Source organism: Cynocephalus volans, chromosome 10, assembly GCF_027409185.1.
Source record: "Cynocephalus volans isolate mCynVol1 chromosome 10, mCynVol1.pri, whole genome shotgun sequence".
NCBI classification, from domain to species: domain Eukaryota; kingdom Metazoa; phylum Chordata; class Mammalia; order Dermoptera; family Cynocephalidae; genus Cynocephalus; species Cynocephalus volans.
The window spans coordinates 15,578,562-15,603,266 of record NC_084469.1 but is presented as its reverse complement, the minus strand read 5'-3'; the positions used below and the strand labels follow the sequence as shown (position 1 = coordinate 15,603,266).

The following is a 24,705-nucleotide window of genomic DNA, read 5'->3' as shown; positions in this document are numbered from 1 at the left end:
TTAGTAACCACAGAGCCTGGAACAGCAACTCTGACATAGCCCATGCTCAATAAATGTTGTCAAACTAATGCATTACGTAGGTAAATGATTATGTGGCCTTCACTATCTGGAGAATTTTCGAGTAATTTTATCTCCTGTCCTCTGTACCCTAAGGTCAATTCTATGCTTGGTTGCTAAAATGATTGGATTTCACGTGCAACCTGAAGCCATTGTTTCCAACAGCACATGCCCCTTGAATTACTTCCTGAGGCTCTCCTCACACTTTGGTCTGACAACCATCAAGTCTGCGTTGCTAGTTTATCCTCCCCACCCTCCAACAGTTATTCTCAAGAACCTAATTACAGAAGACCTATCCACAGGTGAGGAAACCCTCAGTCTCTCACCTTCCTTCAGCCCTGAATGGGAGAGCAGAGTTCAGGTCTTACATCTTTCTGAGGGTCCTCTCCAAGCAGCTTCACAGCTTCCTGGTCCTTGCCTGTACCTCATGTTCACTTCTCATGGGTGTGACCCTGGAGAAGAGAGAATATCCCCAGGGAGAAATTATTGTACTCAGCTCAGGAAGCAGAGCTGGGATGATTTCTGCTGGGGCAAAGTAGCAATGGGAGTTGTTAAAAGTTTCTAAATCTCTCACAACCACTTACTGTTAGAGAGGTCTTCCTTGGAGGCAAAAAATTCCAAGGGCATTGAAAATTATAGAGACTCACAAAATGTAAAATTAGCAGGTCAAGATCAGGAAGGACAAGAGTCTCTTCGAAAGAAACACATTTCTTGGGTGTTTGGGAAAGATCCACTTCATAGAACAGTGGTTCACAGGATTGAGTGTGCATCAGAACCAGCCTGGAGCACTTGCTAAAGCTCAGACACCCAACACGGAGTTTCTAATTTAGCAGATCTTGGGTGGGCCTGAGAATATGCATTTCTAGCAAGCTGTCAGGTGCTGCCGATGCTGCTTATCTAGGGGCCAGTTTGAGAGTAACAGACCAAGTTTTGTTGTTCTCTGCTCTTCAGCACAACGGACAGTTCTCTCTCACAGACTCATCAAGACACAGGTTTGATTTCTTTCCTTCTTTTGCTTTTTATTTAATTGATCTCAACTTGGACAACATCAGAGGGGGTAAAAAGTCTTCCGTGCACTACACTGAAAACCCAAATCCTGTAAACTCTGTCTTTTACTTGGCCGATTAGACCCCAAAGTTGATTCCTCATCGATAGGCAATTCTACAGCAACATCTATAAAATTCTAGCTCTCTTTATGGATCAATTATTACTTATTAAGATCCTTCCTTTCATATAAGGACTGGAACAAGAAGTGCATATGTTTTCTCACAGAATTCCTCGTATGAGGAACGGGTCAGAACTGGAACTAACTGGCTTTATAATCTCGAGGTGTTATAAAAACGGATTTTTAGGTACAGAGCTCTCTGATCTACATGGTATTTACAAGTTGGTTTGATTACTTTCATTGAAAATATTTATACTTAGCAAAACAAAGTCCTTCTGGCATATAAAAACAGTATGTGAAGCTCTGGTTTCTTCCACATACAAGAGACAGAGATTTAAGAAGCACTAACTCTTCCCAATATTTAGAGTTTTGGTGCACTTTAAAATCCATTCTTTTGTTAAAATAGCCTGTGTTTATGCTGAGGAAGGGGAATAGGTCTTACTAATCTCATTGACTATATCAGACGGGCAATTTTAAGCTACCTGGATTAATTCCTTATGATTCTGATTTAGCTCTCAATAAGAAACATTTTTAGCTCTCATACAGAGCCTTTTATGTTCTAGTTTATATATTTCCCCTCTCACAGCACATGTAAGCTATAAAATGTCTATTGAACCTCATCTCAATCCCAAGATTGGTTCCTCAGACCTTAACTACAGACATATTAAGGCATGTGGGGCTGTGGATTCTTTCTCTGTTTCAACCACTTATTACAATATGGTTTATTGTTTTGGAATTTTTTATGTACCCCATTTTCAAAGTTCATAAATATTTCTTAGAATAAATGAAAGTTATCCTTTTTTAAGAGAAGAATAGTGAGAGGTGCGTCTGGGTACAACCCTATGCTCAATGCTGGGGGTACAAAAACAAGACACACATCGTGCTCTCAGGGAACTCTCAGTCTGGTGGGAGAGACAGACTCAGAAACACTTAAATGCATGGAAGAGAGAAAATGGCTCTTCTAGAGGAATGCTTAAAGGCTACAGGGCTGAGCAACTAGCCACGCCTGGGAGAGAGGGGAAGGCTTCCCAGGGGAGGTGACTTTGAACAAAGGGGAAGTTCAGGTGTGTTAGGCAAAGGAGGGAGAGAGAGGTGTGTTTCTGGCAGGAACAACAGAGGCCCAGAGGGGAAATGGCACAGCACACACTCCAGAAAGCCTGAGTGCCTTGGCAAGGCTGGAGCACAGGGGAGGTGGCGGAGATGAGGGAGGACAGGAGGCAGCGAGCAGACCGACGACTGCTAGAGATCAGGCTAATCCCATTACATTTTATCCTACAGGACATGAGAAACCAGTGAAGACATCACACAGGAGAATGACCCGCTGACAAGAGCCACCCTGGCAACAAGGAGGAGGAGACATGGGAGAGGTGACACTTGACACAGAGGGAGCAGCTCGTCTGTCTATTCATATCCCGTCTCATTTCAGAAAAGAACTAATGAGGGCCGATAAGGACCTGTAACTGCCTGTGTCCCTGACTCATCCCATCCCAGCTTCAGACCCTTTAAAGATATGAAGTGGTGAGAGGAGAGAAGGGGAGAAATAGAAAAGGAGGTTTAAAAAAGGAGGGAGGAGCATAAAAAGGTAACTAAGAAAAATCAGAGGATCGAAGCCAATGGACCAGCTGTGACTCAGTAGCTCAGTGATACCAAGACACTGGTTCAGTGAATCCGTGATGCCCATGGCCTTTCCCTCATGAAACGAGATGGGTTCCTCGGCTTCAGTCATCGTCTATGTCCTCCCCCCAGTCTCATTCAAAGGCTGGAAGCGAGGAAAAGTGTATATGTGGGTAGTTTCTTTCTCCTCCCTCATCTCTTGCCTTTGGTAGTGGAGGAGAAGTCTTTCCCAGAAGCTTCCTGGCAAACACACTTTGTTGTATTACATTCCCGGATCACAGGACCACACGAGCACTCCTAGCTTCCAAGTGTTCTGGGAAAGTGCACACCTGTGACAGGGCAAGTAAGGGCTGGGAATGGCCATGGTGGCAGGGGGGGCACCCATCAATGTGTGCGATGTTCCTGTAAAGCACCTGGCAATGGGGATGACAGGATGGGCCAGAGGCAAGAGAACCTTGACAGTGATGACAAACTCTTGTGATAGCAGAGGTCACGAACTTGACAAAACTTGTGATAGCCGAGGTCACAAACTCAAATGTGGGTAATGCAAATGAGAGTGTGAGGTTAGGTAGGAATTTCCCTATCTAAAGAGGGACGGAGTCTCACAACCCTCCTCACCCTGGTGCAAAATTCTAGCAGCTAATCTAAAACAGAAAATAAACATTTTTCTTTGGAGAAGCAATGTCTCCAGAAAAATAAACCTCCATATATTGGCAGTTGGGGATCCTTCAGTAAACAGCTGATTTCTACCCAATACCCTAAAACAAAGTCCAAAAGTGAAGTCTACAGGCTTTGCCCATATATGGAGATTCCAATCAGTATTTTATTGCCTTACTGTTAGATGTAGATAACCAAAGATCATCAGACATTTAAGGAAGACCTCCAACATGAAGAGCAAAACACCAAAATAAACAGAAAAATAAATGAGAAGAAAACAGAAATAACATAGGAAACAGAAGAAAACTTTAAAAAACTTTCCAGTTCATATAATTAGTATCTTTTGAGAGAAGCAAGAAGATATTTATATGCACAAAATAAGATAAAGACAGTATAAAAAAATCAGAGAACACAAAAGAGCTCTTGGAAATTAAAATATATTTTGAAAAATGAAAACTTGAATAGAGGGATTGGATGTTAGAGTTGGGGAAGTCCCCTCTGAATATAGAATAAAAACACAGTGTGTATAGGGTGTCCACAGGATGTGTGGCCCAGCATGGGTCATCAGAGGCTGGGTGTCCCCTCCTGGGAGCTGCCCACTGTGGGTGTTAAATCATGGTGAAGAGAGTATCCCCACATGGGGGTGGCTCAGTACGGGAAGTCAGAGCTCTAGAGGGGTGAGAAGCACATCCACACAGAGCTGCAGTTGGACAGCAGGTGTTGGAGAGCAAGCAGGGTAAGTAGTAGGATGGGAGGTGTTTGTTCTGATGTGGGATATTGGAGCATGGATAGGATAAGAAAGGTGACTGAGGAGAGGTCTAGCTTGTAGCAGGATATCAAAGCCCAAGTGGAGTGAAGAAAGTATCAGGAGAAGGAGTGGAAACAGATATGGAGCTGCCATGGGAGACTGGCTGCATAGAGAGACACAGATTAAATAAGGTAATATGCTTGATATAAAGTGACATCAGCAAAAATGGTTAAATTGATTCCTAGGTATTTCATTGTTTTGGGTAACTATTGTAAATGGGCTTGCTTTCTTAATTTCTTTTTTGTAAGCTCATTACTAGAACAGAAACGCTACTAATTTCTATGAGTTGATTTTGTATCCTGCATCTTTACTGAAATCGTTTATCAGTTATAAGAGTTTTTTTGTAGAATCTTGATATTTTTCTGTATACAGGGTCATTTCATCTGCAAACAGGGACAGTTTGACTTTATCTTTTCCAATATGAATGCCCTTTATTTCTTTCCCTTGCCTGATTGCTCTGGCTAGTACTTCCAATACTACGTTATATAAGAGTGGTGAGAGTAGGCATCCCTGTCTCCAGGATGATATTGTCAGAGGGTTTGTCCTATGTAGCTTTTATTGTGTTGAGATACTTTCCTTCTATACCTAATTTGCTAAGAGTCTTTATTATGAAGGATGTTGGATTTTGTCAAATGCTTTTTCTGCATCTATTGAGATAATCATACAGATTTTGTCCTTGATTTTGCTGACGAGGTGTATCACATTTATTGACTTGTGTATGATGAATCACCCTTGAATCTCTGGGATGGATCCCACTTGAAAATGGTGTACAAATTTTTTGATGTATTACTGTATTCTGATTGCTAACATTTTATTGAGGATTTTTGCGTCTATGTTCATCAAAGATATTGGCCTATAGTTTTCTTTTTTGGTTGTATCTTTGTCCGGTTTGGGTATTGGGGTGATGCTGGCCCCATAGAATGAGTTTGGGACAATGGCCTCTGTTTCAACTTTTTGGAATAGTTTGAAGAGAATTTGTATTAATTAATTCCTCTTTAAAGGTTTGGCAGAATTCAGCAGTAAAGCCATCCGGTCCTGGGCTTTTCTTTGTTGGGAGACTGCTGATTACTGCTTCAATCTTGTTGTTTGTTATTGGTCTGTTCGGGTTTTCTATTCTTCTTGGTTCAGTTTTAGTAATTTGTATGTGTCCAGAAGTGTGTCCATTTTCTCCCGATTTTCAAATTTGTTGGTGTATAGTTGTTTATAATAGTCTGTAATGATTCTTTATATTTCTGTGGTACCAGTTGTAATGTCTCCTCTTTTATTTCTGATTTTTGTTATTTGGGTCTTCTCTTTTCTTTTTTTTTAGTTAGCTGTGCTAATGGTTTGTCTATTTTTTTTATCTTCTCAATAAAACAACTTTTCATTTCATTGGTCTTTTGTGCCATTTTTGGGGTCTCTATTTCACTTAGTTCTGCTCTGATCTTAATTATTTCTCTCTGGCTACTAATTTGGGGGTTGGATTGTTCTTGTTTTTATAGTACTTAGAGGTGTAGCATTAGGTTGTTTATTTGAAATCTTTCTATTCTTTTGATGTAAGCATTTATTGCAATAAACTTTCCTTTTAGTACTGCTTTTGCTGTATCCCACAGGTTTTGGTGTGATGTGTCTTTACTTTCATTAGTTTCAAGAAATTTTTTGATTTCCTGTTTAATTTCTTCTTGGACCCATGGGTCGTTCAGGAGCATGTTGTTCAATTAACATGTGTTTATATAGCTTCCATAGTTTTGCTTGTTATTGATTTCTAGTTTTAATCCATTGTGATCTGAAAAGATACTTGAAATGATTTAAATTTTTAAAAATTTGTCGAGACTTGGTTTGTGACCTAACATGTGGTCTATCCTGAAGAATTTTCCATGTGCTGATTAGAAGAAAGTATATTCTGTAGTTGTTGGATGGAATATTCTATAGATATCTGCCAAGTCCAATTCATCTAAAATATAGTTCAAATCCTCTGTTTTTCTGTTGATTTGTTGCTTAGAAGATCTGTCTAATGTTGAGAGAGGAGTGTTCAGGTCCCCAAGTATTATAGTATTGGGGTCTATCTCTTTTTAAGGTCTAATCATGTTTGCTTTATATATCTTGATGCTCTGGTGTTGGGTACATATATATTTATGATTGTTACGTCTTCTTGCTGAATAGATCCCTTTATCATTACATAATGGCCTTCTTTGTCTCTTTGTATGGATTTTGGTTTGAAGTCTATTTTATCTGATGTAAGAATAGCTATTCCTGCTCATTTCTGGTTTCCATTTGTGTGGTATATCTTTTCCCATCCCTTCACTATTAGTCTGTTGTGTCTTGAGGTGAGTCTCTTGTAGACTGCATATAGTTGGATCTAGCTTTTTAATTCAATCAGTCAATCTGTGTCTTTGAGTGGGGAACTTAATCCATTTACATTTAGGGTTGTTATTGAAATGTATTGTCTTACTCTTGACAATTAATTGCTTTTTGTATGGTTGATTTAGATATCTGTTGTTCCTTTCTTGCCCTTTTATTGTTTTTCTTTGATGTTTGTTGGTTTTTTTGAGGGGGTATGGTATAGTTTCTTTGTCTTTCTTGTTTGCATGTCTGCTCTACCAGTAGTGATTGCTCTTCCTTGTGTATTCAGTGGTGATTATCATTTTTTGGATTCCAGGTGCAGAACTCCTTTAAGGGTTTCTTGTAGAGCTGGTTGTGTGGTGGTGAATTCCTATAGCTTTTGTTTGTCTGGGAAATAAATTATTTCCTCTTCATTTCTGATGGATAGACTTGCTGGGTATAGTATTCTTGGCAGACAGGTTTTTTCTTTTAGTACTTTGAATATATCATCCCAGTCTCTTCTGGCATGTGGAGTTTCTGTTAAGAAGTCTGCTGTCAGTCTGATTGGGACTTCCTTAGAGGTGACTTGATGCTTTTCTCTTGCTTTTTATAGGATTCTCTCCTTATCTTTTATTTTTGACAGTTTGACTACAATGTGTCTCAGAGAGGACCTTTTTTTTTTTTTTTTTTTTTTTGTCCTTTTTGTGACCGGTAAGGGGATTGCAACCCTTGGCTTAGTGTCGCCCGCACCGCGCTCAGCCAGTGAGCACACCGGCCATCCCTATATAGGATCCGAACCCGCGGCCGGAGCACTGCTGCGCTCCCAGCGCCGCACTCTCCCGAGTGAGCCACGGGGTCGGCCCTCAGAGAGGACCTTTTGAGACTGAATCTGTTTGGGGACATTTGAGCCTCTTGGATCTGGAAGTCTGTATCTCTACCAATGCCCGGGAAGTTTTCCACTATTATTTCATTGAATATTATTTCAATGCCTTTCTCTTTCTTGTCCTCCTCTGGAACACCCATGATTCAAATGTTTCTGTGCTTAAGATGATCTGCTAGCTGTCTTAGATTTTCATCAATTTTTAAAATTCTTCTTTTTTTTTTGCCTGCTTGTGTTATTTTGAAAGACTATCTTTAAGATCAGAAATTCTTTCTTCTGTTTGCTCTAGCCTGCTGCTTATGTTCTCAATTGTAGTTTTTATTTCATTGAATGAGTCTTTCAGTTCCAGGAGTTCTGCTACATTCTTTTTTATGGTATTTATCTCTTTGTAAATTTCCTCTTTTGAGTTCTGGATTGTTTTTCTTGTTTCGTTGTCTTGTCTAACTGAGTCTCCTCGTATGTCACTGAGTTTGTTTAAAATTGTTATTTGGAATTTCTCTTCAGACATTTCAAGGGTTTCCTGCTCTATGGGGTCTGGTACTTGAGAAGTATTGTATTCCTTCGGTGGTGTCATATTTCCTTGTTTTTCCATATTTCTAGTCTCTACATCGATGTCTAGTCATCTGGTAGAGCAGTTGCTTCTTCTGTTACTCTGGAGTGTGCTTTGAAGATAGAGATTTCCCCCTGCAGATGTGTTTTATGTTGACATTGAATAGGGTGTTTTAGTATTGGTTCCAGGTAGACACAGTAGTGTAGTCTCAATGTGGAGACTTCTGCCATATTCAATGTCAGAGTTGTGTGTGAGTGCCTCTGTGGTATAGCACTGGGGCACTTAGTGATTTCTTGCTCAGTTTACTGACATTATGTTGGGATGTTCAGGACATGGAAAAGCTCTTGAGGACTTGGGTGAAGTGCCTAGGTTTCTTGACACTCTTTGGCTGGGGTGAGTGACGCTAGGCAGACTAGTGTCTCCCCAGCTAGTGTCCCGTGACCCTGATGGGTACATTGGGATATAGTGGGTCTCCTTGGCTTGAATGGATGACCCTAGGTGAGATTTCTCTTTCCTCATTCTTATACACCAAGGCTTCTCCTGGGTCCTTGCTTCCCTTGGTTGGGGGATGGGTTGGTGGCGGCTGGGAATTTTCTTCTGTACACTGGGTTTACTTTTGTGATACTGGGTTTCTGTACTCTCCAACTTCTCTCCATGTGTGTCTCCTTGGGTCAAGGCAGTTGTGCTCACTGCACACAGGGTGTAATTCCCCTGTGGTTTGGGACACTGGGATGTGGGTCTGCACTGGCTTTCCTCTTTCTGGTGGCTCCATTTGTGACCCTTCTTGCATCAATGCGTGGTGGCAGTGGTGGGTCCTGCCCACTGCCAGTCTGGCACAGCGGCAGTGGTAGTGGTGGGTATGGCTGCCAGCAGTGGCAGTGACGGGAGCAGTGGTGCAGGCAGTAGCAGCTGGGGTCCTGTATCCAGCTGGGCTGGCTACTGCTTCAGTGTTGGCAGGGAGTCCTGTGCCCACCTGGTTCAGCTGGTGTGATGGAAACAGTTGTGGCAGCTGCACTGCATGTGATTACAGCAGAGAGTCCCACGCATAGCTTGGCTGTCTGTGAGGCAGCTTGGGCAGGGGTCCTGCACATGACTGGTCTGGTTGGCATGGCTGGATGCTAGCAATGGCCACCAGACCATAGAAGGCTGCAGCAGAAGTCTCGTGCACAGCTGGGCTGACTGGTGCAGCAGTGTGGGCAGGGATCCTGTGCGTGACTGGTCTGGTCGGCACTACAGCGCCGGTGTTGATGGCCATGGCAGCAGCAGTGGCAGCAGCTGGCACCATATTACAGGTAGCAGCAGTGTGGGGCAGTGTGGAACTCACTGTGGAAAGGCAGGCAACAGTCCTGGTTCCCGACAATGTCACCAGTGAGTGCAGTGGTGCTAGCGGTTGGCCCGTTCTGGTCTTTTTCTGTGGAAGGACATGTCCTGGGTTCCTCTAGACTGCCATCTTCCAACTTCTGGTTCTTGAATTGAGTAGTGTGTACATGAGAATTCACACACAATAATATAATGTTTTATAATGCACATGTATTTTATGCATAATATTTTGTTTGTAGCAATCATTATATTACACTAAAAATGTAAAGAAAAATATGAACATTCATAATAATTCCACATTTGAAAATAAAATAAAATCACTTTTAAAAGACTGGAAGGGAACATTCACTTACCTATTTTTTTCTCATACGATTTTTTGATTTTATTCTTATAGCAAACGTGGGAGGTTTTGGGGGCAGATATTAATTTAAGCAAGATTGGTGTGGAAGAAGCCAGGAAGCCAGGAGAGGCCAGGTGGCTCATCCAAGGTCAACAGTTAGGTTGGTGGTGGCTCAGGGCCGTTAATTTAGAGCTTAAGACTACAAATCCTGTGCTCTTTCCTGCAAGTCAGACTCACAACAAAAGGGGGTATTGAGAAGAGATGTTAAAATACAGAATATAGGAATACTCTTACTGGGGAAATGCTGTTATCCTAGGAGGGAATAGTCCACCAAAAAAGGAGAAAGATGGGGGTGGCTTTCCAGGAGCCATAGGAGCACTTCTTATTAATTATTTCAGGAGTGTTAGAACACTTTATCACAAATCTGAGCCAACAAAAAGAGGATACTTTCCTTTTCCTAAAAAACTTAGTTACTTAGTTTCAAAACTCATACACTTCTATGACAATCCTCACAACGTATCTACAAACTGTGAAAAGAGCAGATGTAGCAGTTCTCTCTTCATGTTGCAAAGGGGAAACAGAGCAAAAAAGAGGTGACCTACCATTGCTGCTACTTTTTTACAAACCGGCTGGTGCAGCCCTAATCTCTTCACTGCCGCCTGCATCTCCTAGTTTCTTAGGATGTAGATCATGGGGTTGAGCCTGGGCGTCATGACTGTGTGGCTGATGGACACAGCTTTGTCCATGGGGAATGGAGTAAAGGGCCGGGCATAGATATAAATACAGGGAATGAAGATCATAGACACCACGATGATGTGGGTGGTGCAGGTGGAAGCTGCCTTCCTCCTCGCCTGCCCTGAGTGGGACCTCAGCATCACCAGGATGGCGCTGTAGGAGATGAGAAGCAGGAGGAACCAGATGAGAACCAGCATCCCACTGTTGGAGATCATGAGGAACTCCAGGACGGAGGTGTCAGTGCAGGCAAGTCTCAGCACTTGTGGGACGTCACAGTAGAAGTTATCCAGGACGCTGGGGCCACAGAAAGGCAGTGGGAGCATCAGAGCCACCTGGACAATGGAGTGGATGAAGCCCCCTACCTAGGAGTTCACCAACAGCCCCACACACAGTCAAGTGTTCATGATGGTGACATAGTGAAAGGGCCGGGATACGGCTCCATACTGGTCACAGGCCATCGCTGAGAGGCAGACGTCCATGGTGCACTTGAGAAAGTTGAAGAAGATCTGGGCAATGCAGCCCTGGTAGGAGATCATCTTTTTGTCAGAGAGAAGCTAACCGGCATCTTCGGGGAGGTGACTAAAGAGAAACAGAGGACTGACGTAGATGGATGTCAGAGCAGAAAGTACAAGGATACGAGGAGCTGAGAATCGGAAGTTACTGTGACCATGATGAGGAGGTTTCCCAAGATAGTGTGGTATAGACAAACAGGAACACCCAAAACAGCAAAATCTGGAGCTCCCCAGTTCATGAGAACCTCAGGAAGAAAAATCTCAGACTCAACAGGGGTCTGAGACTCAGCGAAGGTTCCCTGGTTCCACAGTGTCGTCTCCATACACCTAAAGAAAACAGACCACAGCCATAAATGCATGAAGTTGCTACTTGCCCATTTAGTGCTCAGGAGCTCAGAACCAAGTTGTCCAGGTCTATACGTTTGGCCTCCTCATGTGCAGACATAATACCAAGTGCTGCCTTGTCTCTGGAGAGTTTACAAGTGGGTGCTGAAACATACATTTGTGAGCTATCTTAAACCATCCAGAAGTACATGCAACCTGCCTCTCAAAGATTTATACATGAGCAGTAATGGGAAGACATTTGGAGTCAGACAGATCTGGAGTAAAATTTCAGGTTTTCCATTTACTTGAGATTCGACCATGAGTAATTTATTTAATCTTTCTGGGTCTCAGTTTCTACATCTGTAAGGAGGGAATAAAAATAACTTCTTGGTAGAATTTTCTGAGGACTTAAGTAGAATGACACATACAAAGTTCTTAGAACAGTGCCTGGAATAATCAGTGGAAACTGCTCTCCTCTGTGAAGTCTCCTAGATGAAGACATACTCTCTTCTTCCAATCTCTAATAAGTTTTTATACCAATCGATTTTCACACAACATTTAATACATCATCATATAATGGATTTTTCATGCATGTATATTTTTCTCCACAATTCAGCTTTAAGCCCAGAGACGTATGCTTGGATTTCACAATGCGTTTGTGCCTAGCAGTGACCATCCTTGTCACAGTCAGTATTTAATATGGATCAGGTGTGCAGGTCAGTGCAAGGAAGACACTGGACACAGCTGGACACTTGAGACATCCAGCTGCTCCCCTGCTCTCCATTGTATGTGGCTCCTTACTGGGTGAGACCTGTGGTGTTCATGCTGAGACAAGAAGGGGAGGAGATTCATTGGTGTAAGAAAAAGACAATGAAAAAAAAGAGAAAGAAATAGAAGATGAATAATGTATTGAAGGGGCCTCTGAGAGCTTTTCTGAATGAAACAGGAATTGTAGAAGATGTTACTGAGTCCAAGGGTAGAAGACTAAAGGAAAATGTTGAAAGAAGAGACACAGAAGTAGACAAAGGAATAAAGAGAGATTAAGAGGAAGAGAGATGGGGCTGACCCCGTGGCTCACTCGGGAGAGTGCGGCGCTGGGAGCGCCGAGGCCACGGGTTCGGATCCTATATAAGGATGGCCAGTGCGCTCACTGGCTGAGCGTGGTGCGGGTCACACCAAGCCAAGGGTTGCGATCCCCTTACCAGTCACATAAAAAAAAAAAAGAAAGGAAGAGAGATGAAGACATAAAGCGAGTGAAGGAGAGGAAATGGAAGGTGCTGGGTGGGGGAGGAAGTGGGACTACCAGCGGAGAAGCCGATGGAGGATCAGAGACAGCGGGTGACAGGGTAAGTGGCCTCTCCAATCCCCCTGCCTGGCTCAACCTCCCTTGTCCTCTGTCCTCTGGCCTATTGCAATCAGCTACCTATTTAAGGTCATTCTAACCCTGCCCTGCTGCTTCCAGTTGTGTCCACTCTAGTCCACCTTCTCCACAGCTGCGCATGAGACCTTTCCGAACTCAGATCTGATCATGCTCCTCCCTCGTGATAAGCTTTAATGAGTCTCTAGTGCCCACAGCTTAAAACCTAAACTCTTAGCAACCACCTAAAATGTTTTATGGATAAACTCAGGAAAACAAACGTACACATGTGCATGCAACTCCCTCTCAGCATTCCATACAAGGCTATAAAATGTAGCCTCCGTGTAACTTTCTAATCAGTATCCCTGCCACCCAGGAACCAACTGCTGTTCAAAGATTTCATAGCTTTTACATATGCCATACATTTCGTTATTCCATACTTTCGGTAATAAATCTTATTTCCTGAAATACCTTTTGTTGCCTAGAAGCAGTTAGAGAGATATCACCTTCTCTCTGACTCCTTCCCTCATTTCTCCCATGCAGAATTAATTCCTCATTTCTCTGGGTTCCAATAGCTCTTTAAAATTACCTCCGTTATAACATTTTTCATTGTTTTCTGCATCCCATCTTAATTAGATAGTAAATTCAGTAACCTAGTCATGCTCAGTGTCTAAGAGAGCAACTCATTTACCAGTTGCTAAAAATGTATGCCAACTTAATGCATTAGCAGGTAATTATGTGACGGTCTTTTGTGTGACTATGTAGAGAATTTTGTGGTGATTTCCTCATCCTTTCATCCTCCCTTTAATTCACAGAGCCAACTCTACACTTGGTTGTTAAAAGCCTGGGTTTTCACAGGTAACCTGAGGCATCTGTTTTCAACATCACACTCCCACTGCAGTACTTCCTGAGATTCTCCTCACACTTTAGACTTACCACCATCAAGTCTATGTCATTTATTTATTACTCCCACCCTCCAGCAGGTTTTGCAAGATTTTTATTACAGCTGACCTATGTGCAGGTGAGAAAACCCTGGTCTCTTACCTTCCTTCAGCCCAGAACAGAGCTTCAGCCTCACATCTTCCTGAAGATCCTTTGCTGCAACCTCACAGTCCCAGCCCCTGCCCAAACCTCATCTATGGGTGGGACCATAGGGGAAGAGGGAATGTCCTTGGGGAGAAACTACGGGACAAGACTCAGGAAACAGAGCTGGGCTGATTACCAATGGGACCAAGGGAGCAATGGGGGTTGTTAAAAAGTTTCTAAGTGCCTCAAAAACACATACTCTTTTAGAGGTCTTATCTGGGTCCCAAAGTACCAAGAACATTGAAAATATTAGAGATTTGTGGAATATAGGATTTTCAGGCCAAGATCCAAAAGGACAAGAGGGTCCTCAAAAGAGTCTCTCTGGAAGTTTTAGAAGAATCTATTTCTTAGATCAGTGATTTTTACCCTTGAGAGAATCACCTGGAAGGCTTGTCAAAAGACAGATTTGTGTGCCCAGCCCAGACTTTCTCATTCAGTAGGTCAATGGTAAGACCCAAAATCTGCATTTGTTAACAGGTTCTCAGATAATGCTGATGCACCTGTTCCGGTGACCAGACATTGAGAACCACTGACTTGCTCACCAGCACAAGAAAAGTTCTCTTGTTCCCGTGATGTCATCAAGATAACTGATTTGATTTCTTTCTTTCTTCTTCTCCTTTTAAACTGAATTCATCTCTACTTAGGCAAAGTCATAGGTGGGAAAATGTTTGTATACTACAATGGAAACAATGTCCTGTAAACCTTGCCCTTCATTTTGCCAACTAGATGCCCCCAAGGTAGATTCACTACATATCCAATTCTACTCACAGAATCTATAAAGTGCTAGAATTCTTTACATGTGAATTATTACTTCCTTTAACACTAGTATTGGTACAGGAAACCCATAGATTTTCCCATTATGAAGAACTGATCAAAACTGGAATTAGGGATGGCCGATTAGCTCAGTTGGTTAGAGCCCAGCCTGATAACACTGAGGTCATGGGGGGTTTGGATCCCCATACCAGCCAGCCACCAAAACAAAACAAAACTGGAATTAGCTGACATTTTAACGTTGATGTGCTGTAAAAACTGTGTGACAGTTATCTACTTGGGGTTTCCAGATTGGTCTGAGTTCTTTCATTGGAAATGTTCATACTTGGCTAAATAAAGTATCCACCTTGGTCAGATAAGAATACACATACAAAAGATCTAAATTTTTTTTAAAAAAACACTAATTCTTCCTAATATTTAGAGCTTTAGTTCATTTTAAAATTGAGCCACTTGGGAAAGTAACCTAGAATGATGCTAGGAAAGGAAACAGGCCTTGTTAAATAGATGGGTGATTGTCTTAGTTTGTTTCCTGTTGCTTATAACAGAATACCTGAAACTGGGAAATTTATAAAAAACTAAATTTATTTCTTACAGTTCTGGAGGCTGGGAAGTCCAGTGTGGAGGGGCCACATCTGGTGAGGACCTTATTGCTGGTGGGGACTCTCTGCAGCGTCCCAAGGTGGTGCAGGGCATCCTGTGGTGAGAGGGCTGTGGGTGCTTGCTCAGCTCTCTTTTCCTCTTCTGATAAAGCCACCAGTTGCACTCCCATGATAACCCACTAATTCATTAACCCATGAATGGATTCATTCATTCATGAGAGCAGAGCTGTCATGTCCCAATCACCTCCCAAAAGCCCCACCTCTCAATACTGCCACATTGGGGATTGAGCTTCAACATGAGTTTTGCAGGGAACAAACATTCAAATCACAGCAGTGATGTTGAGTTACCCTTATTATTTTGACTCAGGTTTCATTAAGAGAGATTAGTATGTACCAGTTTATTTATTACCCCTGTCAAGTTACGTGAGGGTCTGTAAAATATTCACTAAACCTCATCTGTTCACTGCACACACCAGCCAACATAATGATTGCCAAAGACATGAACAGCAGGAAAGAAGTCATTATGCTAAATAGTCATGGAAAACTGAGCTGAGAAAATTATTCCCTTCTGTATCACCTTCCTAAGAAAATAAGTATTTGTCAGACTTAACTATTGTTATAATTTCAAACTGTTAAATGAGTGCAAGACACATATAGAAGAAACTTTATTTACATTCTAATTGAGGAAGCCCAGCATCACTGATAATTAGGCATTCTCCTCTTGTGATGGTAAGTTTTATATGTTGAGTTGACTAGGATATAGTTCCCAGTTATTCTACCAAGCTCTAATCTAGGTATTGATGTAAATCAACATCTATCTTATAGATGTGATTTTTGTCTATAATCACTGGGCTGGCCAGTTAGCTTGGTTGGTTAGGGTGTGGCATTGTACACCAATGTCAAGGATTCAGATCCCCATGCCGGCCAGCCACACACACACACACACACACACACACACACACACACACACACACAAGTCTGTAATCAGTTGACTTTAAGTAAAAGAGATTATCCTAGATGATATGAGTGTGCCTGATTCAATCAGTTAAAAGGCCTTAAGAGCAGAACTGAAATTTCCTTGAAGGAGAAATTCTGCATGTGAACAACAGCTTCACCTCATGCCTGAGAATTTCAGTCTGCACTTCCCGATGATCTGCCCTATAGATTGCATACTTGCCTAGCCAGTCTCATAATTATGTAAGCCAATTTCTTGCAATAATTCTCTCTCTCTCTCTCTCCATACGTCCTATTGGTCCTGTTTCTCTGGTGGAACCCTGACCGATCCACACCACTTTTTATGGATCATATTTGAAGTAAATATCTTTGGTAACGTTGGTCTTTTTTTTCCCTCTTTACAATTAATCATCCCTGAGCTTGAAATGGAAAGGCAAGATCTAGGGATTAATAAGGCTGAAAAGAAATGAAGCATTTGAATTAATCTACTATCACTGAAATAATTTACAGTCCTCTCTCAGCAACTTGGTTGTTCAGATCTTGAGAAACCAGATGAATAACCATTTTGGTTTAATTAAAAAACATTGATAGGAAGTCAAAAAATAATGGTAAAAGGGGAATGTGTGAAGGAAACAACCTTAATTGAGCACCTACTATTTGCCAAGTACTGTACTAGATGCTTTACATTTACCTCGTTGAACCAAGTAGCTCTGTAAGGTGAATATTATGTAAACGTTACAGATCAAGAAGTAGAGGCTCAATGACAGAACTAATTGTCTTTGGCTCAATGATACAACTAATTGTCTTAAAGAAACACAATCAACATGAGTTAGAGCCTAGATTTGAATCCCATGGCTTCAAAGCCTATTATTGTCCCACCATACTATTCAAGACAGCATCAGAACACGGGTAAGGTTTTAAATTTGAGCCATTTTATGAATGGTTATTTTTAATTTTTCTCTAAAGTCTCTATGCTGGAAAATATTGCATTAACCCATTGAGGGTTAATAAATGTACACCTGAGGAAATTAATGTCATAAACACAGCATAGTTTCATAAGAGATATCTTCAAGGTATAAATTTTCATAGATAGAGACGTATTCCCTTAAATGTGATATTTCTCAAAAAACTGAGTTAATAATTAAGCACCTTGTGTTGTGGAATGATCGCATGTAGGTTAAATCTGGGGAAATTTTACTTGCATTTCTCCCCTTTGGGTCAACATTATAGATTATCATTAGCCTTTCTATGCTTTGTGTTATGCTTAGAGTTGATATTCTGGATCATACAAAAGTAAAATTTTCATAATTAAAAAAAAATGATTCAAGACAACTTTTTAAAAAATTGAACTAATAAATGACTTCTGGTTATAAGAAAGCAAAGGTTTTTCTTTTTCTCCTCCTCACTGGAAACAGAAATTCCATTTTCAATGAAGCTAAGAGATGCTATAATCCAAACCACAAAAAATCATAAAGAAAGACTGTCAAGAGCTGGGAAGGGAGAGAGAGAGGCTGCTGCCCATGACAACTCTGGGACAATGCTGGCAGAGTTGGTTCCAAAGTAGGTGGTACATGATGAAGGATAAAACAACCACCTTTGTTTGAATGGATAAAATCAGAGCACACAAATTGGATTCAAGAGCTTCCCTAAACCATATTTAACACCAAAAAAGGGCTTGTGAGGCTGGCCTCCTGCCACATTTATAACTGCACTATCCAGGAAGACAGTAGAAAAACTGGGGGCTGGGGGCAGCTGCTGATCTTTACCAGTGGAAAAGATGGAAAGGCTAAATTTATACACACATATCTATATCTTTCAAAGCTGCACGGTGAACCTAGGAGAATTCCTATTAACCCAGAGCACTCCCTGGCCCTTCCTCACTAACAATCACCCTCATGTTTTTTAAAACAGGTAGCCGGTAGTAAAAGAAATTGTCCCTTCAAGAATGTATAATAATTTTAAATTAACTACCAGAGTTTATAAAAAAAAAATCAAAAAGGAGGAAAGAAAGCAGGTAAAGAGCACAGAGGGTATAGAGAAGAAATTTTTGATTAAAGAGTTTTCTAAGAAATGTAGGTAACTCAGAAAAAGTGAATCAAGCATCTATATATAAAGAGTTTAGAGTAGAATAGCAAGAACCTAAGGAATAAATATAAAAACCAAGATGGAAAACTGAACTGGCAGAGATTGGGAAAAAATAATAGGAAAAAAATAGGATTATCACCAAAAAATGGTGGCAGTGAAAATGAGAATAGCCACTGCTTAAAATAGAGTTAAGAGATCGGGAAGGCAGTGTTCACAGAACTGAACAAAATGAAATGAAAAAAAAAAAGATTTGAAAGGATGATTAAGTAATGTTTGCATACATGTATAAAATATAGACAATCAATTTAATTAATAATTGGGTGTCACTGAAGAAGACATATAAATAATTGGGGCAGAAAAATATCCAAAGATGTAATTTAAGAAAATTTCCTGAAAATACGATAAATTAAATCAATAGATTGAAAGGACACATTGTGTGCCAGAAAAAATTGATAAATATTCAACGAATGTTAAGACATAACTGAGTAAATTTACAGAACTCCAAAGATAAAGAAAGAATCCTACAGGCTACGATGATAAAAGAAAAAGTTATTTTTAAGGAGAAATATCAGGCTGGCTTTAAACTTCTCAATTGCCCTACAAAACAGAAGAATGACATTTGCAAAGACCTAAGGAAAATAATACTGTGATCCAAAGATGTTTTCCAGTCAAATTGTCACTTACATAAAAAGGCAACAGATATTTTCAAACGTGTAGCTCATAAAATGTAGTTCTCATGAATTTTTCTTGAAAAACCCACCTAAGGATAAACTCCGGTCATCGAAAATACTAATGGAAATGCAAATGACCTCTCCATGTGGCTTTTTGGGCTTTCTCACAATATGGTAGCTGGTTTCCAAAAGTGGGCATTCCAAAGAGAATTAATTGAAGTCTGTATCGCCTTCTATAGCCTACTCTCAGAGATCACATGATATAACTTCCACCACGGTCATAGCCCTTTTAGATTCAAGGGGAGGAAACAAAGATTCCACCCCTCAATGAGAATAAATAATGTGAAAGTTACACTGTGAGGAAGAGCATGTGGAATGGAAAATACTGATGCAGCCAGTATTCTACAAACCAAATTTTTAATTTCTAAGAATTTTTTCTCATTCTCTGATTGTATCTTTCAAAAATGGCATTCTAATCTTGTTTCATGAATGCAGTGACCTCTCTTATCTTTTTGTAGATATTAATTACAGGGTTCCCCCCCCTAAGTTTCTGGGTCTGTGTCTTGACTGTACCAGTGTTAATATCTTGGTGGTGCTATTATACTGTAGTTTTGCAAGCTATTTTTATCTTTGTCTGTTTGGGCTGCTATAACAGCACACCATAGACTAGGTGGTTTATAAATAACAGAAATTTATTTCTCACAGTTCTGAAGGCTGGGAAGTCCAAGATCAAGGCGCTGGCAGATTTGGTGTCCCATGAAGGCTCACTTCCTGGTTGTAGACTGTTGTCTTCTCATTGTGTCCTCACATGGTGGAAGCAGTGAGAGAGCCCACCAGGATCTCTTTTATAAGGGCACTGATCCCATTCACGAGGGCTCCACCCTCATGACCTAATCACCTACTGAAGTCCCCACCTCCAAATACCATCACATTAGGTACTAGGATTCAACACATGAATTTTTCTTTTTGGACCGGTAAGGGGATCGCAACCCTTGGCACGGTGTGGTCTGCACCAAGCTCAGCCAGTGAGTGCACCGGCCATCCCTATATAGGATCCGAACCCGCGGCCTCAGCAATGCCAGTGCTGCACTCTCCCGAGTGAGCCAAGGAGCCAGCCCCTCAGCATGTGAATTTTGAAGGGATATAAACATTCAGTCTGTAACAGTTTGCCTTGGGAGAAACTGGGTAAGGGGTACATGAGATCTCTTTTTATTATTTCTTAAAATTTCAGGTGAATTTACAATTACCTCAAAATAAAAAGTTTAATTTAAAAAAAAATTTTAAAGTTTTGTTCTATTTCTTTTATTGTTTCTGTTTTCTTGGAGTTTCTTTTTTCCAGTTTTTTGTTTTGCTTTGTTTTAGTGTCTGTCTTCCATATTGGACATTTTTTTTCAACTTTCTGATGATCTTTAGCTAAACATTAGCACTTAAAATCGAATCACCAAAGGGCACACTGGAGGCACTGTGCATGAGCAGAGGTTGAGAACTTGTAGGCCCCCTAGGATGATCAGGTCAGTTGTTTTGTCAGAAGATCTCTGAATGCCAGTTAGGGAAGGCAGCCTGGGACCGTTTATCTGGGGCTGTTTAATATTGATAAATAAAATCCTTCTGATTCTTCTATAAGGACTTAGATATTGGAGTTCTGCATTAGGGTCAGGGGGAGGACTAGGAGAGTGATTTCTCCTTCTACCTGGATAAGCACTCTCAAGTTCACCTTAGGTTTCACTAGGCCCACTTATCTTATTCATATTACTTATCAGCTTCTCTAGGTATTTGATTTTATGACCCCACCCATGACAGCATTCTCTTATTGTCAATATGTTTTACTCCGTCAGACATGTCTCTTCCTGCTGCTAGGAGCTTATACTTATTTGGCAGACACTGCTGATTGCCATTTCCAATTCTCTTTTTCCTGGCTGAAAAAGCCAGACATTCACCTTTCCGTTCCCCTTTGCGGACTTAGGTGACCGTATGACCCAGTTCTGGCCAACTGCATCTTATGAGAATTCTGCTAGGGTGGTTCTAGGAAAAGTGTTCTCCTCCAGTAAAATGAAAAAAAAAAAAAAAAAAAAAAAAGCACATGAATGCCTCTCTTCTTTCTTCTTGCTGAATTATTTGAATATGAAGATATAATGCCTGGAGCTTTGCAGCTGTATTGCCACCGCAGAGCAGCCAACCAAGAAAGCCGAAATGTTGGAGCTACTGAATTAACCAACTTTAGAATTGCTTGTGCTCTAGTCTCCAATTTAATTGAGATACTGTCATTTGGTTATCCTGCTACTTGCAGCCAAAAGCATCCTTATGAATGCGTGTTTCAAAAAAGATCATCATTGTTTTCTAAAGAATTCACACCCCCACTGCAGCAGTGACACATGGTAAGCATCACATTTTAAGAGGGATGTTGCCATATAAGGGTAAATACAGAAGAGATAACCAGGATGCTAGAATCAGGAAACTTACCACAATGGGAACAATAGAAGGAATGCAGATCTGGAGAAAAGACAAATTGGAGGATGTGAAAAGTATCAACAGATATCTAAAGAACTTTAAAGCAAAGGGAGAAAAGCTGTTCTGAGGAACCACACAGCTCGAATAAGACACTAAGTCCATTTTCCCCTCCTTTATTTCCAAAGGTCGACTGTAAATACAAAGAAATGTGCAAAATAGAAACAGGGAGATGGAAGTAGAGAAAGGATAAACTTAGAGCTGCCATGGTAAGAAGAGTACTATAAGAAGAAGTTCTATGACTTGTACTTCTTGGATGAGATGGTTGCTGGGAGGGAAGGCGGAACAAAACACTTCTGCATTATCCTCTTGACTTTGGATCAATATTATACATTGCCTGAGACTTTTACAAAATGATGCATACCCTATGGAAATGGAAGGAGTAAATATACAGAGATAGGGACAGAAACTAAAAATAGAATCTAAAACTGACAGAGGGAACGAACAGGAAGCAGGAAAAAGCAGAAATGCCTCTCTGTGTCAGGTATTGTTCAAGGTGCTGGGAAGTTTTGAAGATGAATAGCACATGGCTCTGCCTTTGAGGAGCTTTCGTTCCAGGGTGGGAAGTCAAAGAGAAGGGCAGACACACACATGAGGTGGTAGTCTTAGAACTGAACTCACTCCCCCAAATTTGGAGCACCAGCAGGCAGGGACCTGCCCTCCCTGGCATTGGTTCCCCAACCATATTATGCCATCTTCCTCTGAGCCATATGGTCCGAACGATGAAAAGATTGTGTTGGGTAATGTCTTAGTCCATTGTTGCTGCTATAACAAAATACCTGAGACTGAGTAATTTTAAAAGAATAGGAATTTATTTTCTCACAGTTCTGGAGGCTGGGAAGTCGAGAGCAAGGTGTTGGCAGCTTTGGTTGTTTGGTGAGGGCTGCTCTCTGCTTCCAAGACGGCACCTTGTTGCTGTGTCCGCTGGAGGGCAGGAATGCTGTGTCCTTACGTGGTGGAAGGCCACAGGGCAAGCGAGCCTAACTGCATGAAGCCTCTTTTATATGATCCCTTTAGCTCCTTCACAAGAGAGGAGCCCTCATGGCCTGACCACCTCTTAAAACCTCCACCTCTTAATACAATCACATTGGCCATTAAGTTTCAATACCTGAACTGTAGAGGGGATACACTCAAACCATAGCAGACAAGTAGCATAGTTTGAAGATTATCCAAGGAGTATTTGGTAGAGAAGGAACAAAAACAAAGGGCATCGATCATTATACAATGTATACATGTATTGAAACATCACACTGTACCCCATAAACATGTACGATTGTTATGAGTCAATTATAAACAAACAAACAACAACAACAAAAACCCTGCAAAAACATAAACGGGCAAACACCATTATGGAAAATATTTAGACAATGTTAAAAGTGCGTCCACTTCCTAAATATCGCAGTGTGGAATGGGGCGGGGAGGCAGGGAGCAGACAAGAATGTGATGGACACAGAGTTAAGGTGAGATAGTTGACCATTCCTCACAGATACTCACCTATCCATGAGGAACTCTCTAAGTTTCCTTTGCTGTTATGGGAAACTCTGAATTTCAAATCCCATCCTTATCTCCTGCCTCTAAACTTAGAGAAACCAGGTTTCAGATCAAGTTCTTCCACTCACTTGCTGTTTACCTTTCAGCAAGTCACTTCTCTCTGAGTTTTCTCATTTGCAAAACTGTTTAATGATAATATATCCTCTGTCAGTTTTATGAGAAGTAATGAAATAAAAGTATAGAAGTGCCTAACACAGTACCTGACACAGGAGTAGATTCTCAAGAAATATTAGTGTAATCCGATTTGTCGCACTTTATGAGGATTTTCTCCATTTTTAACATGGGAAAACAAAATTTCAGAGAGAAGATTTGTCATTTAAAGTCAACCTATTTCTGGCTGTTTCCAGAAACCCAGCTACAGCCATTTGGCTGTTTCCATAGACGCAGCTACAACTGCCTGGCTATTTCCAGAGACCTAGCAATAGTTTTCCACTGGATTTCATGAGCAGCATTGCAGTTGCCCAGCTGGTTCCGGATGTCTGCTGTGAATCCGCAACTGCCCCAGAGATTGTTTTAATTATCTGCCCAGCCGACCCTACAAACCTTCTTAGAATTCAGTGGTTGACCTTGAGACTGGGCTGTACTCATGCAGCCAAGAACTGAGCTCAGTTTTCTGGATGATGCTTTACTTTATTTGTCAATAAATATTTTTAAAGACCTAAAAATACATGAATAAAGTCAATTTATTTAAGTTCACTCTCAGTTGCAAATCACTAGGTGCTTGCCTAATCTCTTCATGGCCGCCTGCATCTCCTGGTTCCTCAAGGTGTAGATCATGGGGTTGAGCATGGGGGTCATGACAGTGTAGCTGATGGACACAGCTTTGTCCATGGGGAATGGAGTAAAGGGCCGGGCATAGATATAAATACAGGGAATGAAGATCATAGACACCACGATGATGTGGGTGGTGCAGGTGGAAGCTGCCTTCCTCCTCGCCTGCCCTGAGTGGGACCTCAGCATCACCAGGATGGCGCTGTAGGAGATGAGAAGCAGGAGGAACCAGATGAGAACCAGCACCCCACTGTTGGAGATCATGAGGAACTCCAGGACGGAGGTGTCAGTGCAGGCAAGTCTCAGCACTTGTGGGACGTCACAGTAGAAGTTATCCAGGACGTTGGGGCCACAGAAAGGCAGTGGGAGCATCAGAGCCACCTGGACAATGGAGTGGACGAAGCCTCCTACCCAGGCAGCCACCACCAGCCCCACACACAGTCGAGTGTTCATGATGGTGAAGTAGTGGAGGGGCCGGGAGATGGCTATGTAGCGGTCATAGGCCATCACTGAGAGAAAGAAGACAGTCCCACCTCCCAAGAGGTGGAAGAAAAAGATCTGGGCCATGCAGCCTTGGTAGGAAATAGTCTTGGTCTCATGAAAGAAGTCGACCAGCATCTTTGGGGAGGTGACTGTAGAATAGCCGAGGTCTATGACAGCCAGGTTTCGGAGCAGAAAGTACATGGGCATGTCGAGCTGGGAGTCAAAAGTCACTGTGACCATGATAAGAAGGTTTCCCACAATGGTGGTGACATAGACAAATAGGAACACCAGGAACAGGAATTTCTGGAGTTCCTGGGTTTGCGAGAACCCTAAGAGGACAAACTCTGACACCTGTGAGATGTTCTGGAGTTCCATGGGACCTTCTCCACATGTCTAGAGAGAAACCATAGAAAACAAAAAAAATCAAGAAAAGTCAATCATTTTCATTTGGGGGGTCAAGATTGAGTTGATCAAAGTCATTGTTGATTATTATTCGAAGATGTAGCTTAGGAGAGACTTTCACAGGAATAAATACATTTTCAAGGCTCCCACACTTTTCTCCCTAACTGTGCCCTACACTATATTTGGGAAGCCTTCCAAAGATTGTTT

The 24,705-nt window shown here is 41.5% G+C and overlaps 1 protein-coding gene and 1 pseudogene across 1 annotated transcript; both read right to left on the bottom strand.

Annotated features, from left to right (window-relative positions):
* Nucleotides 1–10,360: 10,360 nt before the first annotated feature.
* On the bottom strand, nucleotides 10,361–11,097 carry LOC134387284 (olfactory receptor 4D1-like; annotated as a pseudogene).
* Nucleotides 11,098–23,541: 12,444 nt separating this feature from the next.
* LOC134387283 (olfactory receptor 4D1) lies at nucleotides 23,542–24,471 on the bottom strand. The gene has a single exon (XM_063109769.1). It carries the CDS (start codon nucleotides 24,469–24,471, stop codon nucleotides 23,542–23,544), a length of 930 nt encoding a protein of 309 aa, XP_062965839.1.
* Nucleotides 24,472–24,705: the final 234 nt, after the last annotated feature.

Bases quoted from the DNA above. Each gene is read 5' to 3' on its own strand.
- LOC134387283 (XM_063109769.1), bottom strand. From the start codon at position 24,471: ATGGAACTCCAGAACATCTCACAGGTGTCAGAGTTTGTCCTCTTAGGG.